The sequence below is a fragment of the Thamnophis elegans genome, chromosome 16 (assembly GCF_009769535.1).
Source record: "Thamnophis elegans isolate rThaEle1 chromosome 16, rThaEle1.pri, whole genome shotgun sequence".
Classification (NCBI taxonomy): domain Eukaryota; kingdom Metazoa; phylum Chordata; class Lepidosauria; order Squamata; family Colubridae; genus Thamnophis; species Thamnophis elegans.
The window spans coordinates 39,183,791-39,201,100 of record NC_045556.1 but is presented as its reverse complement, the minus strand read 5'-3'; the positions used below and the strand labels follow the sequence as shown (position 1 = coordinate 39,201,100).

The 17,310-nt window shown below is 49.0% G+C and overlaps 1 protein-coding gene across 2 annotated transcripts in view; it reads right to left on the bottom strand.

The window, feature by feature from the left end:
* Positions 1-17,310, bottom strand: part of ASS1 (argininosuccinate synthase 1) — a 43,072-nt gene that overhangs the window by 14,895 nt on the left and 10,867 nt on the right. For both annotated transcript variants that reach the window (XM_032233464.1, XM_032233463.1), the window contains exons 6-11: positions 16,973-17,047; positions 13,822-13,892; positions 13,541-13,571; positions 5,604-5,694; positions 2,039-2,123; positions 1,490-1,554 (exon numbers count right to left, since the gene is read on the bottom strand). In XM_032233464.1, coding sequence (XP_032089355.1) covers positions 1,490-1,554; positions 2,039-2,123; positions 5,604-5,694; positions 13,541-13,571; positions 13,822-13,892; positions 16,973-17,047 — 418 coding nt within the window. The remainder of the gene's footprint in view (positions 1-1,489; positions 1,555-2,038; positions 2,124-5,603; positions 5,695-13,540; positions 13,572-13,821; positions 13,893-16,972; positions 17,048-17,310) is intronic.

Genomic DNA, 17,310 nt, shown 5'->3' with positions numbered 1-17,310 from the left:
GCCTTTATTTGATATCTGTCTAGATTTAGATGTATATTTTCTTCTGGTGATGTTAAAGTTAATTCAGACTGATAAAAAGCTGGTGTTTTAGCGTTGCGTCTAAGCATTCCTTCAGTTTTTCCACTCCTTTACACGTCTCCAACTCCCCCCACCCCTCCCTCTCTACCAGTAATTTTACTCAGGAAAAATAAATGAAAATACCAGACACCTCTTCCTCCCTCTCTCTCCTTTCTCTCTCGCTCAAATATTTTTGCTCAATCGGTGACAGGAAGCCCAAAGCTCAAAAGATGGCAGTTTGGAAGCCAAAGTCATATTTTGGAGAGAGAGAGAGAGAGATTTTAACGCTCCCTTCCCTTCTTCTCTGACAGTCGAAGTGCAAATCGCAGCCCGGGGAAGGAAGCAAATGATAGATGGCCTTCCGGTGTTACCACGCAAAAGACAAGAGATCTCTTCAAATGTGTCACTCGGCCGCTTGGCGTGTCAACTGCATTTCTCGGTGTTTATGGTAAAAAAAAAAAAACAAAGACTGCGGTGTCAGGAGGCAAAGCTCAGTATATTTCAATCGGGCTGTAATTGCTGCTAGGAAAGATTGAGGTGAGGGAGGGAAAGAAAGAAGGGGGAATGGAGGAACTACACATTGTGCTGACTGAGGCTTCCCAAGAACATGAAGCCGACTCCTGGCCTCGACAAAATGATCCCCTTTTATTTATTCATCTCCAGCAAAGTCTTTCCAGGGAGGATTTAAGGTCACAGATCTTCTCTGGCTTGGAGAGCTGCCAGGCCGAGATCTGCAGAACTTGGAAAGGAGTCTCGGAGAGTCAGGAACCAATTAAGCGAACTAATTGTCTCCTGCAAACTCCACTCCCCTTTCGCTCCTCTTTTATTTTCTCTGGGAGGGGCCATTCATCATCCCCCTGTGGCCTTCCTCCCAAGTCGACCCCTGTTCCTTAGCTCTTTCCTTCGTCTGGCCACTCTGCGCACGCGCACACTGGGAACAGGCTCCAGCTGCTCTTCTGCCCCACTGATGTCTGACTCCGAAGGCAGCTGATAACTGTCAGACGGCCCTGGCCCCCTCTCTGCCTCCGACACAGAGCCCTCATCATCAGAGCCTTCCCCAGACTCCAATTTGAACCGAGCTGTTTTGCCAAATGTTTCTCATGGTGGCTACTTAGCTCCAGCAACTGCTTCCTGTTGGAGCCCTAAGGAGCCCGGGTGGGCAGGCGAGGAAGGGAGGGGAGGAGCGAGCAGAGGCTGGCAAGGCACCTCTCAATGTGAGTGACATCAAGTTGGCCATGCCCACCCAGTCACATGACCACCCAGCCACACCCACCCAACTGGTCATTAGGCAGATCTTATTAGTTGTCTGCGGGATATAAAATTATGAATTTAGTGGTCCCTGAGGTACGAAAGGTTGGTGACCCCTCCTATTACATAAATACAGCATGAGACGCATTGGGAATGTCCATAAAAGAAAACTATTCTCCCTTACCTCTTGACTTCATCCCAATAAACCGATTCTCCACAATGTCGATACGCCCAACACCATGCTTGCCACTGAAGGGAAAAGGTAAACGGGAGATGTCGGTTATATTGCGGGGGAGGAGGGCTCCTTAACAAGGGGCTGAAACTCAAAGGATGAATAGAATAAGAGAATCAGAAGGGACCTTGGTGGTCTTCTAGTCCAACCCCTTGCCTAGGTGGGAAACCCTACACCACCTCAGACAAATGGCCATCCAACATCATCTTAAGGACTTCCAGTGTTGGGGCATCCAGAACTTCTGGAGGCAAATTCTGTTCCACTGGTTAATTGTTCTCACTGTCAGGAAATTCCTCCTCAGTTCTAAGTTGCTTCTCTCCTCCATTAGTTTCCACCCGTTGCTTCCTGTTCTACCCTCCGGGGCTTTGGAGAATAGCTTGACTCCCTCTTCTTTGGGGCAGCCCCTGAGATATTGGAGCACTGCTATCATGTCACCCCCCTAGTCCTTCTTTTCCTCAAACTGGGCATCTGTCTGTCTGTTGCTTGGGGGGAAATACTTACGCAATTTCATTCAGGTAAAGGAAGAGTTCCAGAGACGTTGGGTAAACAGCCCCATCCTTCATATTGGTGACTCTCACGGGGATACCTGCCAGGACAGGCAGAGAAAAAGCCTAGATGATTCTGGGGTCCTTGGTGCTTCCGGACTCGGCTGTTTTCTCGCAGACGTTTCATGACCCAAATAGGTAACGCCATCAGTGCTCGTGAGTGTGACTTATTCCCTGTTTATATAGAGGAACTCTGAGCTCCGTTGTTTCCTTGCAGACGTTTCTTGAAACATCCAAGCTCAGAAAGGACACCACAGTCGTTGTCTTCCTCCTCCTCCCCCTCCTCCCCCTCTCCTCTCCACCAACCTCTCCCCTTCCAGCGCTGATGAGGTTACCAAGGTGGGTCATGAAACGCCTGCAAGAAAACCCTCCAGCTCAAAGAGCACCAGGGACCCCACCGTTCAACCCTGAGCTACGGAGAATCTCTTCTCTTGCAAACCTGCCTTAGCATGGGCCAAAGTGGGGGGGGGGGGGGGCAGGGGGCCTGGCACTCCGAAGCTGCTAAATAGCCGTGACAGTTATGAACCCCAAATAACTTCTCACAAACTGTGGCTAAGCGGCTTTGCTCCAAAGGCATTTAAATAGATTTGGGGGTACATAAAGGAGAGGCAGGCAAAGAGAGAGAAAGCCGGAGAGACAGAGAGAGAAAGAAAGAGAGAGAGTAGAGAAAGAGAGGGAGAGACAGAGAAAAAGAGGGAGGGAGGGTGAGAGAAAGAGAGAGAAAAAGGGAGAGAAGGAGAAAAAGAGGGAGTGACAGAGAGGAAGGGAGGGAGGGAGGGAGAGAGAGACCCTCGTACATTATGAAACTGGATAAATCTCCAGAGAAAAGAGAGTTGGGGGGAATAAAATGCATCAATCTCCCCCCCCAGCCCACTCCCATATTCCACCAACCCCTCTCACACCCTATCGCTGCCTCTTTTTTTTTAAGGGGGGGGGGAAGAGTGGATGGAAACCGCAGCAAAGTCTCCGGCTAATTAAATTTCATGCTTGATCATTGTTTGGCAAAGGAGCCACCTTCTGTTCCACCAGTCGAGGGGGCCCTGGGTCGGCTGAAAAGGGGGGGGGAGGAGGAAGGAGGGGGGGTCTCCCTCCCTCACCCCCCCCTCCCTGGACCTGCCACCCACAGCCCCTGTAATGGCTCGGCGGACAAATCCTATCTATGTTCCTAGTTATCCGCCTGCCAGGGCTGAATGGGGACGTCTCCCGGGGCCCATTGTAACTTGGGGATGAGGGATGGCTCCATGAATTAATTATCACACCTTTCTCTTGCGCTGACAAGCGGGGTGGGGAGGGAGGGGGGGGAGGGAGAGAGGGGTGCCCCAGCAGGGAAGGAGGACGGTGGCCGCCCAAAAAACAGAAAGGCCCCCACGCCTCCCCCCCCCTCCTGCAGCAGGATGAAATGAGCAATAAATGTATACGGAAACGAGGCCTCGGTGGGCAGGTGGGGGCTGTGGGGGAAACGCCACAAAAGCCCAAGGAAAGGGAGCCCTCTGCGGCTAATCTGTCTTCCATCTGCCCTCCTTATTTCCATTGAGGGCTTTACTTGGGGCTAATCAGCTCTCAATAGCCGCTTTTCTAGTCCTCATGACAAATCCCGCTGCGTCTGGAAGAATATATATATATATACACACACATACATACACATACACACATATACATATATTTCCCCTCCCTTCAAAAGCCCGAAACTGGGGGACATTTTTAAATTTAACTTTGCAAAGAAGGGAGGGAGGGAGGGGGGCTGAAAGCGGACTACTACCAGGCGTGTGAGTTTATCAATTTGGTTGTAAATGACGATTAAATAGAAGGGGTTTCCCCCCCTCCGCCGGCAGTAATGAGCCTTAAATCTGATTTGGATGGATGGATGGGAGGGGGGGGCGGCCCTCCTTAGCTCATCTGCTTGGCTGGGGTGGAATTGCCAGCTTTCCTGGGGCCATTTGACACCGGCCGGCCCCGGGCGGAGAACTGGGGCATTGTGCGCCAAAGCGGCTTATCCCTTTGAGAAGAGTTAATAATTAGATTAGGACTTCAAATAAATTAACTAAGAGGTGGTGGGGTGAGAATGGAAGTGCGGGCGAAAGAGAGAAAGAGAGAGAGAAAAGTGGGAGTAGATACAAGCTCCTTAACCCGAGATTGGATGAACGCGTCACAAAAGATGCCTGAATCTTGGTTTGTGTTGTATGCTAAACGATGCGCACCCAGAAAGGAAGGAAAGTAACAATATTTAGCACTTCTACAGATCCCTCGCCTGCTGGACACGAATTGTTTCAACACCTGCCCTCCAAAGGACGCTATAGGGCCCTGCACCCCACAACAACTAGACCCAAGGACAGTTTCCCCCCCAAACGCCATCACTCCGCTGAGCAAATAATTCCCTCCCCACTGTCAAATGATCTACTAAGACTGTATTACTCATAGTCTTCTATTCCTTCCTAGTATCTCTCTCCTCCCACCCATCATTATAACCATGTTGCTTTTATCTCTACAATTTTATTTGTTTCCTAGTACGATTTGGTAACTTATTAGTAACCTTGACTATCACTAAGTGTTGTATCTTTTTCATTCTTGATGAATGCATTTTTATTCTCCTTGTGTCCACTGAGAGCATCCGCACCAAAGACAAAATCCTTGTGTGTCCAATCACACTTGGCCAATAAAGTTATTCTATTCTATTCTATTCTATTCTATTCTATTCTATTCTATTCTATTCTATTCTATTCTATTCTACTCTACTCTACTCCATTCCATTCCATTCCCTATTCTATTCTATTCTATTCCCTCTGCTAGGTTCGTAAGGGATCCGATCGCGGGCCAAGCAAGTTATATGTCTTTGATTCTCTAAATACCCACCGTCAACTATTCAACACACCTCCCTTAAGAGTTATCTTTGCCCGGGGGTGGGTGGGTGGGGGCGGGATGAAGAGTGCCTTGCGAGTGTGTCTGTGACTCTGGAAAGTATAAGATGGGACAAATCGGGGAAACATTCTCGGGGGGGGGGGGAGCAGGCGGGCTTTGAAGGAAGCCGAAGGAGGATTGAGCTGGGATTTTGGGTGGAAAAATAGACATCGAAACTTGTGTCTTGCTATCAATTTATTTGGGTTGGTTTTTTTATTTGTTAAATTTGTTGTACATTACAGGTAGTCCTCGACTTACAACCACAATTGAGCCCAATGTTTCTGTGAGATGGTTGTTGAGTGAGTTTTGCCCCCATTTTACCACCTTTCTGGTCACGGTCGTTAAGTGAATCACCGCAGGGGTTAAGTTAGCAAGACAGTTGTTAAACTAATCAGGCTTTTCCCATGGATTTTGCTCGTCAGAAGGGGAAGAGCAAAAGGCGATTAAGTGACCCCGGGACATCGCGACCGTCATAACTACGAGTCAGTTGCCGAGGGTCTGAATTTTGATCACGTGACCACGGGGAAGGGCGAAAAATGGCCCAGTGCAGTTGTTAAATTCAAACAGTCCCTAAGCGAATAATCGTAAATCAAGGATTAGCCGTATGAGGGCAAGAATCTTCTTACCTTTCTTGAATTCAATCTCTAAGATATCAGGACAATCTGGGGCGGAGGCTGGGGCGGTGGTCTTTTTGTAGATGGCGGGAGGAGGGTGGTTCTAAAAGAGGAAAATCAAAGGAAAATGAAACCATGGGGGGCTTTTTCCAAACAACCCCCCCCAAATAAAGACCTACAAGTAATCCTCGACATATGACCGAAATGGAGCTTGGAATTTCTGCCGTAAGTCATCATGGTTATAAGACAAGGCAGCAGCCACGTGAGCAGCCCAATTCTACGCCTTGTTTTTTTTTTGCCAGTGGTCGTTAAGTGACCTATCTTTTTCCACTTACGACTATAACCATGTTGCTTGAGCTGTCACTAAGTGTTCTATCTTTTTTATTCTTGACGAGTGTACAGTATTTTATTCTCCTTATGTCCCCGGAGAGCATCTGCACCAAAGACAAATTCCTTGTGTGCCCAACCACACTTGGCCAACAAAGAATTATATTGTTTTCCCCACAACGGCCCACTTCAGTGGGATCACAAAGGTCAGGTTGTGTTTGCAGGCTGAAGCCCATCTCTTCATAGGTCAAAGTATATTCACATACAGGTATGGCTGCATTATTATTATTATTATTATTATTATTATTATTATTATTTCTTTTAGTCATTAAGCATGAAACTCAGTCAACTGGACATTCAAAAACACATCACAAATACAATTGACCGATGCTAATGATTGACAGGGGCTGCTGCCAGCCTCCTAGCAATCAACCAAGGACCTTCTTAAGATGTACCATGTTCCAAGTAGTTTTTTGCAGTTCCGCTGGTGTTATTGCAGGAAGCTGCAATTTGTTTTCCTTTTTATTATTATTATTGCATGGTTAATCTTTGGTGAGATTCACAGCCTTTGGGGCTGGTTGGTAGCTCAACAGCTCGAGTCCTAACCAAGGACCTAGGAACTGTTAAGGCAACACCGGAGGATATAAGGTGTTCCAAGTAGGGTGTCTTTTTGTAGAATCAGAATGTTCAAGTCAGGTAAATTTAAAATTTCCAAACAGCGAGGTAGCCCTTTGGGTATTGCTCCAAGGGCTCCAATTACAATTGGGACAACACACGATTTCTATTATTATTATTGTTGTCATCATCATCATCATCATCTGTCTCATCTTCATGGTTACTATTACTCTGTTGTTTTGCACATATACTAAGATTTCTGCACCACAGACAAATTATTTGTGTGTCTAATCACGCTTAGCCAAATACAGATAATCCTCAACGTAGGACCACGACTGAGCCCAAAGCCTAGGTCACAAAGTGAGACATTTCTTAAGAGAGCCTTGTCCCATTTTGCGACCTTCCTTGCCACCGTGGTTGCTAAGTGAATCACTGCAGTTGTGAAATTGGTCACACGGCGGTTAAGCGAATCTGTCTTGATTTCACCCGTCAGAAGGTCGCCAAAGGGGAATCGCGTGACCCCGGGACATTGCGACCGTCATAAATACGAGTCAGTTGCCCATCGGCTGAATTGTGATCACGTGATTGTGGGAATGTTGTGCCGGTGGGAAAAATGGTCATAAGTCCCATTTCTGGTGCCTTTCTAATTTCGGACACTAAACCGTTTTCAGTCCAGGACTGTCTGGGAAAGCATTCTAACTGCAAGAGCGACCTTCGCTGCGGTCCATGAGAGATAGACTGCCTTTGCCTCTGGAGGCTCGACCTGTGCTTTTCTTTGCACCCTCATCAAACTAAACTCCCCATCTTTTCAGCTTCCCCCCCTTTCCCCCCCAAAACGGCCTTTAAATTTGAGCTGAGCTGAGATTTTTTTTATTTTTTTTAGAAAAAGGAAAGAAGAAAAACTCAGGTTTTGCCTCCTTTGCAAAAAAAGAAATAAAGGGAGGAAGGGAGGAAGTCCACCAACAAAAGGCTGGTGCGAAATCAGTCCATTTATTTTGCCTTCAACTTGATCTCATCTTCTCCTTCGACGCCCCCACAGCTGGAGACAGATAGCTCTGGAAGGAAAAGTCAGGCCAGGAGTAAGGGGGGGGCAGGGAAGAAATGTGATTTCCTCCCCCCCCCCTATATATATATATATTTTGCAAGATGGCAAAGAAAGGAGAGGGAGAGAGAAATGGGGGTTCATTCTGCATTGACTGAAAAACTAATGACTATTCTTGACCTCAGCAGGTGATCCTGCAAACTGTGTTTTCCCAGCGGTGCCTCCAAGGTTAATACACCCGGGGAGGGGGGAGGAAATAGAAAAAGCAAAAAAAAAAACACCTCATTTTGAAAACACATCAACCTTTATGTATAAATATATTTGCTTCTCTTCCCCCCCCCCTGCTCTTTTTTCGCCAGATTTTAGAGCGCAGGGCTGCCAGATCAGGGAGGGGGGTGCACCCAAACACCCCCCCCTCTCCGTCCCCATAATTACGGCATGCCTCAAGCACTCTGGAGAAATGTCCACCTTTGGAGGCACGCAAGGGAAGGGGGCTGGTTGGTTGAGAGACCCATTCCTTTCCAAGTGGGGAGGGGGAGGAGAACCCCAAAAATGAACGGCACCGTCTCATATTCAACTAAGGGTCACTGGCTAAGGTGGGGAAGGGGTCTTCTGTCCAAGCTGCGGGGGTCTGGACTTCCACCCGGCTGGAAAGTTGCTTTTTGCAGTGCCGTGGTAACGTCAAATGGTCACTGGGGGAATGGTTGTAAGTAAAGGACTAGACCTGCATTGTATTGCCCAGAACCAGCCATTATGGATGAGCTGAGGAGGGAGGGAGGAAGTAAGGGAGGAAGGAAGGAAGGAAGGAAGGAAGGAAGGAAGGAAGGAAGGAAGGAAGGAAGGAAAATAATATGCTTAGGGAAAGGGAGGGAAGGGAAGGAGAAGAAAGGGGTGAAAGAAGAAAAGAAAGAAGAACGAAGTAAGAAAGTTAACAGGCTAGGAAATCAAAAGGGAAATGAGGAAGGAAAGGAAGAGGTCAGCCAAGAGATTTTGCAGCTCAGATCTTACTCCAAAGAGGGAGGAAGGGAGAGAGGGAAAGAGGAAGGAAGGAAGGAAGGAAGGAAGGAAGGAAGGAAGGAAGGAAGGAAGGAAGGAAGGAAGGAAGGAAGGAAAGCATCATTGCAACATCAGGAGCAACCGTTGACTGGCTTCTATAAAAAAGAAAGAGATGGACCTTCTTGGAGGAAAACACCCAACGCGCGCATGGCGCAACATCTCACGTGCTTCCCCCTTCAACCGCCACCCAGCTGACGTCACCGAAGAAGACTCCCCTTGGAAAGCTTTCTGGCTGATGTCCAACCGAAGCATTTATCTCCTCCCGAGAACAGATGGGAGAAGAACGCCAGGAGAACCCAGTTGGTGGGACAGCAACTTAATTATTTAAACCATGCAGATCAATTTCCCTCAACCGGGATGAGAAGGTGCAGCGTCTCGGCCGTTAACCGAAACCCAGAAGGACGGTCCCTCCTGTTCCAACACCTGGTCTTTCCCCCCCCCCAAAACGGCGGAGAAAATGGGTCACGGGAATTCGAGGTTAGCTGAGAGGAGCATTTGCTTCTCACTTCTCCTCGCACCGTACATCAAAACGTGATCAATGCAAGTTGTTTCACAAGCCCTCCACTGAATAACAGAACAGCAGCATCGGAAGGGACCTTGGAGGTCTTCTAGTCCAACCCCATGCTCAAGCAGGAGACAAATCATTGTCCAGCCTCTTCTTAAAAACCTCCAGTGTTTGAGCACCCAGAACTTCTGGAGGCAAGTTGTTCCACTGGTTAATTGTTCCAACTGCCAGGAAATTCCTCCTTAGTTCTAGGTTGCTTGAGGAGTTTCCACCCGTTCCTTCTTCTCCTGCCCTCGGGGGCTCCAGGTAATACGTGCCCCCCCTCTTCCTTGTGGCAGTCCCTCCAATATGTGAAGACTGCTCTCCTGTACCCCCCACCCCAGTCCTTCTTTTCATTAAATCAACGGAAGAGTCCTGGAGATGTGGATGCTCCATCACTGGAGGTCTTCAAGACAAGGTTGGACAATCATTCGTCTGGGATGATGCTGAGGCCTTGAGCAAGGGGTTGGGCTAGAACAGTGTTTCCCAACCTTGGCAACTTGAAGATGTCCAGACTTCAACTCCCAGAATTCCCCAGCCAGCAAATGCTGGCTGGGGAATTCTGGGAGTTGAAGTCTGGACATCTTCAAGTTGCCAAGGTTGGGAAACACTGGGCTAGAAGACCTCCAAGGTCCCTTCCAATGCTACTATTTTATGTTGCATGAAATACAATTGTAACACGTCCGACTTGCATCGCGGCTCCATCCACCCGAAGCCCTAATGCAATTGGAACCATGGCTTGCAAACCACGATTGGTGGCTTAAAGCCCGTCGTCCCCGTCGATTCAGCAAACGGCGGGCCAGAGCAAACCACAGCTTGTGAATCGGGCCTGTTGCTAAGCGGGCAGGCCACTGATTTCCATAGGAATCCAGCCTCCCAAGGCATTAGCCACGCCGAGTGAATCTGTACAAAACGCCAAGCCTCAAAGATGGAGATAAGATGCACCCACTCAGAAAATTAGAGATGGGAGGTTGGACGACCTCATACAAGCCAGAAGAGATTAGATTTCCCCCCCCCCCACTTTCTCATTTCGTTTTTCTTTCTCCTTAACTATATCTTTTATGCCAAAGAAAAAGGGGAAAGACAGGGCTGGGCTGTCTTAGGGCTGTTTCCGTTGTTTAACAACACGCAAACACAGAGAGCCTCAAAACCCACACAGGGGGGACCTCCAGTTCCACGGACCACGGAGTCCAAATTCTGCATCTCCTGCTTTCCATTCTTCTTGGCTGTGCTCCTGCAGGGACACAACCCTCTTTCAAATGTAGGAATGCAGGCAGTCCTTGGCTTGAAAGGTAAAGGTTCCCCTTGGACATCTGTGCCAGTCATTCCCGACTCTAGGGGGTGGTGCTCATCTCTGTTTCAAAGCCGAAGAGCCAGCGCTGTCCAATGAGCTCTCCGTGGTCATGTGCCATCTCCATGGCAGGCTCAACACCGAAGGCGCACGGAGCGCTGTTCCCTCCCCACCAAAGGTGGTCCCTATTTTTCTACTTGCATTTTTTTACCTGCTTTTGAACTGCTAGGTTGGCAGAAGCCGGGACAAGACACGGGAGCTCACTCCGTTAAGCAGAGCTAGGGATTCGAACTGCCCAACTGCCGACCTTTCTGATTGACAAACTCAGTGTCTGAGCCACTGAGCCACCGCGTCCTTTTTTTAGGTTAGAAAATACCTAAAAGCAAAGCCAGGTGTGTCTGCAGGTGTCCCAACCAACAGCTCACTAAACTAACTTTTCAAACATTAAAAATAATCTCTGTTGCTAACTCGGGGAGGGGGGCTATTTTTTTCTCTCCCCCCCCCCCCCGCCAATAAAGGTGAATCCAAACGGTTTTCCAATGGGGTATCAATGCCTCCCATTTATCCCAGGCGACAGGAATTGCAAAATCATCTTTAGAGGGGCGAAGGGGAGAGGGATGAGGGGGTGGGGCTGCAGGGAAGAATAGGGGCCTTGGGGGGGGGGGAAATTGGAAGTAAATGGTCCATGAATTAAACTATGATGCACAGCTATCAATGCCGCAAATGGTTTATTCATCCAGGTTGATATTGTTGCGGCTGGGACTGAATGAAGCCCTTTCAGGCTGCCCAGATGAAGTTAAAGCAAGTAAATTTCTCTCTTTCTCGACATTAGCTGCCTCATTGCTCCTCAATCAGGCCTCACAGAGGCAGAAAATAGCTCAACCATCTGTTTTCAAATCCCTCGACTGGCAGGACTCTCGTGGGGAGGGTGCGCCAAGGGAGAGGGGAGGGAGGGAGGGAGGGGGGAAGATTTGGGGGACGACCTGGGGTAGGGGAGAAGCAGTTTTCCCACCTTGGGAGAAATCTGGGGGCAGGGGGACACGGCTGGGGCAGGGAATTGTAGGGGAAAGGGCCTTTTCAAAGGAGAAGGGAAGGAAGGGAGGAAGGCGAGAGGGGTAGAGAGAAGGAAGGAATTGAGGGTGGGAGGGAGGAAGGAGATGGGAAAAGAGGAAGGAAAGAAGGGAGGGAGGGAGTGAGAGAGGAAGGAGATGGGAGGAAGAGGAAGGAAGAAAAGAAGGGAGGGAGGAAGAGAAAGATGGGAGAAGGAAGGAGATTTGAAGAGGAAGGAAGAGATGGAGGGAGGGAGGAGGGAGGGCTAAAGGAAGGGGATGGGAAGAAGAGGAAGGAAAGAAGGAAAGAAGGGAGGGAGGAAGAAAAAGATGAGAGAAGTAATGAAGGAGATTTGAAGAGGAAGGAAAGGAAAGGAAAGGAAAGGAGGGAGGGAAGGAAGGAAGGAAGGAAGGAAGGAAGGAAGGAAGGAAGGAAGGAAGGAAGGAAGGAAGGATAAGGAAAAACAACAGGTCAATATAGCCTCTATTCGAATATCCTTTCTGGAGGAGAATGATATTGGGCCAAGCATAGTCTCCATGCACTGATCCAATCATCCAAATCTTTTGACTGAGAAGACCACCACTGCCCTGGGGACCTCCAAGTCAGAGCATCTCTGGGACATGACAAGATGCTGATCTTCATCCCCTCAGCCCCCTCCCCACAGCCTTCCCCCCTGGAGACCAAACTCCCCAAGCCCAGGGTGAAGAAGTTGGAACTCAGGAGCTCAGAAAGCTTCAACCAGATGACCGGAATTGAGTCGCCTTCAAAGTCAAAGTGAATGTGTGGATAACAGCCAGAAGACCAACTCTGGGCTCAGAATTTCCTTGGGTGACTTTGGGCCCATCCATCTCTCCCAGGAAGCCACCAAGAGACACGCCGGAGGAAACGCTTTCTCGAATCCGCTCCTCCCGACCTGTCTGCCTACCCGCAACCTTGGTGTCTGATTGTCTAATTAGTCTTGATGGATGGTTTAAGTAGATCTCCTGGAAGAGAGACTCCAGGGGAGCATAAAGTGGAAGAAGAAAGACACAGCCAGCAGGCAACACAACCCTCCTGGCCCATTAAGACGTCACAAAAAAACAGCACCCAGTTGGCACACAGTAAGAGAAATGAGTGGGGCGCCATCCTCCCATTCTGCCCAAGGAAACCTGGATGCCTTCACACAACCAGCTGCCCCTGGGTGACCAAATTAACCCAGGTTCTGCCTTGAAGCCACGGATCCAGTTCTGCGCTCAACGGAAGGTTGACAGCCAAGGAGAAAGTTGGCCAAGGGTTAAATTCTGGGGAGACATTCTTCCTTCTCCTAACCCTTGGAGGTCCACCTTCTTTGGACTCCAGCTCTACAAAGACCATAACCATTGAGTAGGGGAGTGGATTTTCCACCCTCTCGCCTTCAATACTAGGGGGGGGGGAGTCTACTTTTACCCCAAGTTTGTTTTGAATACCAGCCGTTCCTTGCAACCTCTGAAGACGTTTCTTACAGACTCACATTTATGACGGGCGCAGTGGTCCCCTTTTGTGACCTTCTGACAAGCCAAGTCAACCGGGAAGCCAGATTCCACTTCACAACCGTGTTAATAATTGAACAACTACAGTGATTCATTTAATGACTGTGGCAAGGAAGATCGCAAAATGGAGCAAAACTCGCTTAACAAATGTCACACTTAGCAACATAAGTGTTGGGCTAATTGTGGTCATAGGTCGAGGACTGCCTGCATCATAACTTCTCGTGATCCTGATGCTATCCCTTGGTTGATTATGAGCAAGATGACTTTTAACAACATTTATGTCTCGTGACCCCAACTTGAATTGTTGGTTTATCTTGACTAATATTGTTGTTTTCGATTGGGTTTGGCTTCATCACACCAAAGTCAACATCTGGGCAGCCTTCCCACACAATGCAAGATTGGCCCACTGGGGTTTATTTATTAAACCATGGTTAAGACAACCCTGGGGCAGGGGGAATAGGAAAGGCCTGGAGAAGATCCCCAGATGTTTCTCCAAGCCACCTCTGGTCTTCTTACCTTAGGGTTCTCCAGAATTCCACCTTCATAGCTTCGGAGGACGAAGATCCAAGCAGGAAGAAGGAGGAGGTGGAGGTGGGGGAGGAGGAAGGAAAGAAGGAAGGAGGGAGGGAGGGAGGGAAGGAAGGAAGGAAGATATAATTGAGTCATTAGCATAACGAGAAAACGGGGTGGGGGAACGGGGCAAGCCATACTCAGCTGGAAATGGCAGCTGACTCTCCCACCAATGGGTTAAACATGGGGGGTATCTCAATCCTACAAGGGTTCTCCCTGCCCCTCACCTGATGTGCATAAGGTTTTCATCCATACTCCAAGGATTAGATGGCGTGACTGGAACCGGAATTCCATGATCCTGAAACGGCACGGAGGGATGGCATGAAACTTAATGAGGAGGAGGACTAGAGTTGTTGGCAGGATAGCATGTCTTGCAATATTTGAGGACTGCCACAAAGAAGAGGGGTGGGGTGTCAACCTATTGGAAGTACCTGAAGGGAGAAAAAGAAGGGGGGAGGAAGAGAAGGAGAAGGAAGCAGAGAAGGGAGGAGGAGGAGGAGGAGGAGGAGGAGGAGGAGGAGGAGGAAGAGAAGAAACCATTGCCATCTACCTGTACTTTTGGTTCCATCCCTGCCTGCTTCCTTCAAGCGCAGGCACTGGTGATCCTTCCCACACCCACCTTGTCCTCCCTTCCCCTTCCTTCCTTCCTTCCTCCCCGCCTGCCTCTCCTGCAGAGGCCGTCATAAGCCCAAGATCTCTTACAAGGTCACTCCACCAGTCAATTAGCTGGAGTTGTTTCTCCAAGGGAAATGGGCTGTGAAAGAACTAAGCACCAGGGGCAGAAATTAGCAGGAGTAGCGGAGACAAGCGCCATGGAGAAGCTTGTCAAGCAAGAGGAACAGCTGGGCATTCTCGGGGTTTGCTAAAGGAGAGCCAAGCGCTCCGTCCAGATTTCGCGACGGATTTTACTCCGCGCGAGCCGTCGCTCAGCGAGCCTCACCCCGGTTTCAAACTTTTCATGGGGATGATGCCCACTTGGGAGAATCTCCTTCCTTGAAGGCACCGTTGTGGGATGCCTTGACGGTGCCCTTTTGTCACAGTGGGCTTGGCACCTCTGGGCAGCCGTCCACGCTCCTCCGCGGTGCCCGGAGGGGAGCGGGAGCCATTCTCCCTTCCACCGGCCAAGTTGCTCTTCTTTTGGTTAGCTTTGAAGAGCTTATAAGTCCATTAAAGGCCTCCTTTGTTTCTCCTGAATGCCCTGAGCTATGCAGGGAGACCAACCCTCCGCCACTTCCCTGGGCCCACCCTGGAGATTGACACCCACCCTTGGCAAACTCCCCTTGGAAACACACTACAAAGTTTCTCCTGGTTTGTAGAAGGGGGCGTTCTTCTCCATGGAGAAGAATCTCAACCTGGCTCACTTGGAGATGGGTGGACTTTGGCTCCCAGAATCCCCCAGCCAGCCTGCTTTAGGAGGGGGGGGGCTCCCAGAATTCCCAACCTGCCATTTTCAAGTTGCCCGTGATTGAGACTCTCTGACTGACAGGATCAGGGATCGCAACTCAAAAATTCTCACTCCCATCACGAGGATTATCTGTATAAAATTGGCAGGAAATGTTTATGACTAAGTCAACAGGCCATGATGGAAGCATATGAATTGCCAGAAACAAAGCAGCAGAGGAGGAGGAGGAGGAGGAGGAGGAGGAGGAGGAGAAGGAGGAGGAGGAGGAGGAGGAGGAGAAAAAGTAGATGATGGAGGAGGAGGAGGAGGAGGAAGAAGAAGAAGAAGAAGAAAAAGAAGAAGAAGAAGAAGAAGAAGAAGTAGTAGTAGTAGTAGTAGTAGTAGTAGTAGTAGTAGTAGTTGTTGTTGTTGTTGTTGTTGTTGTTGTGTAAAAAGACTCTGCACAAAAACTGGGTCCACCTTTAAGACCTTCTCCTGCTTCCTGGGCCTTTGGAGCAAATAAAGGAAGGAAAATGAAATAACCATACAATACAAGGCAACCGGGTGGGAAAATGGGCATCTGGGCTCCCGTGTGTTCCGATCCTTGAGAGGACAATCCTGCTTGCAACTGTTGTAAGTTGCAACTCCAGCGCCTGTCAACACAAGGTTTGGGGAAGCCGGGTTGAAAGAAAGAGGGGAGGGGGGGGGAAGGATCCCTGCAGAATCCTCAGCTGCTCCTTAGAATCCCCAAACAATATTTGGCCACTGAATGGAAGGCGAGTGTGTTTTCCCCATGAAGGGTCCCTCACTCACACAAGCACAAGCATTGAAATGTCCCCTTAATTGCTTTACTCCCTTCCTTAAAGCTTCTGCAGCAAAGACGCTGAGAGCTGGGAATAAAAGAGGGAGGAGAAAAGGAAGGAGGAGAGAAAGAAAACCGGACCACGCTCCCGTTTCCCATATAATAAGTGCCCTAATTAAAAACACGCGTCCGCCCCTGTCTTAACAACTCGCCTACTTGACAATTTGTTTGGCAACATATGGAGGACTCTTGTAAATTTCCCCCCGAGGCACCAAATAACAGATGGCAGGAAAAATAAAGTGTGTGTGTGTGTGTGTGTGCGGGGGGGGGGGGGGGGGAACCAGCAACCCCGAAATACACGTGTTTTTCAAGCTCAGGGTGCCTGGATGGGCATGTTTGCAAATATTTGCAAATGCAAAATAAATCAATGAAAAGCAAAAAGGCTTCCGGATGGATGATGGTTTTTTTTTTGGTTCTGTTTTTCCCCCCCCTCTCCTGCGCCCAGCTTCCCATTTAAGGACCTTGGGAATCATTTGCTCTGTTTTAGATAGGAAGAAAAGAAAATAGATATATAGGGAGGGAGGGAGAGAGAGAGAGAGATAGAAAGATACATGGGACTTTGAGCAATTTTCTGGTTTGTACACAAAATGTTTCTTTTCTTTTGATTGATTGAACACAGTTGTCAAACGTCCATGGAGAAGAAAAAGGGCCCCTGGTGAGGGAGGGATGCAAACCTCCTCATCTGATTTATTCTGGCTGGTCTTGGAGAGGAGGGGGGCGCGAGGAAGGAAGGAAGGAAAAGAAGAGGAGGAGGATGAAAGGAAGGGGGAGGAAGGAAGGAAGGAAGGAAGGAAGGAAGGAAGGAAGGAAGGAAGGAGAGGGAAAGAAAAATAAGGAAAGGAGGGAAGAAAGGAAGAATATGAGGGAGAGAAGGAAGGTTGGAAGGAAGGAAGAATATGAGAGGGACGGAAAGGAGTGTGTATTGTAACTCTGAACGGTCGCTAAATGGCCAGACGTAAGGCAAGGACTACTTAGAAAGCCAACCATCAAATGGAACGAAGGATTCTAGGAAATAGGGAGGATGTGAAGGGCGAAGGCCGGGATGGCTACCAGCCTGTGCCTCTAGGAAGAAAGGGTGGAACCAGAAAGCATTGACTGGAGGGGGGGGGGGAAGAAAGGGTTAAAATTCGGGTACCTTCGCATACTCCATGAGGTCGCTCCGTCCTCGGAAGCGGGTGTAGAATTCGGGGATCCTCCATGGCGCCAGGATCTGCACATACCATGGAAATAAAGTCGGTCGTGAGTGAAAACCCGTTTGGTGCAGCGGGAAAAGCTTCAGGCCAGGAAGGAAGGAACCGCCAGCTCTTTAAGGGTCACGGCTGGTTTTGGACGTTGAGGAAGGAGGGAGGGATTAATTGAAGAAGGGATGGAGGAAAGAGATTGGAAAAAGAGGAAGGAAAGAAGGGAGGGAGGAAAAAGATGAGAGAAGGAAGGAAGGAGATTCAAAGATGAAGGAAGGGAGGGTTGAAAGAT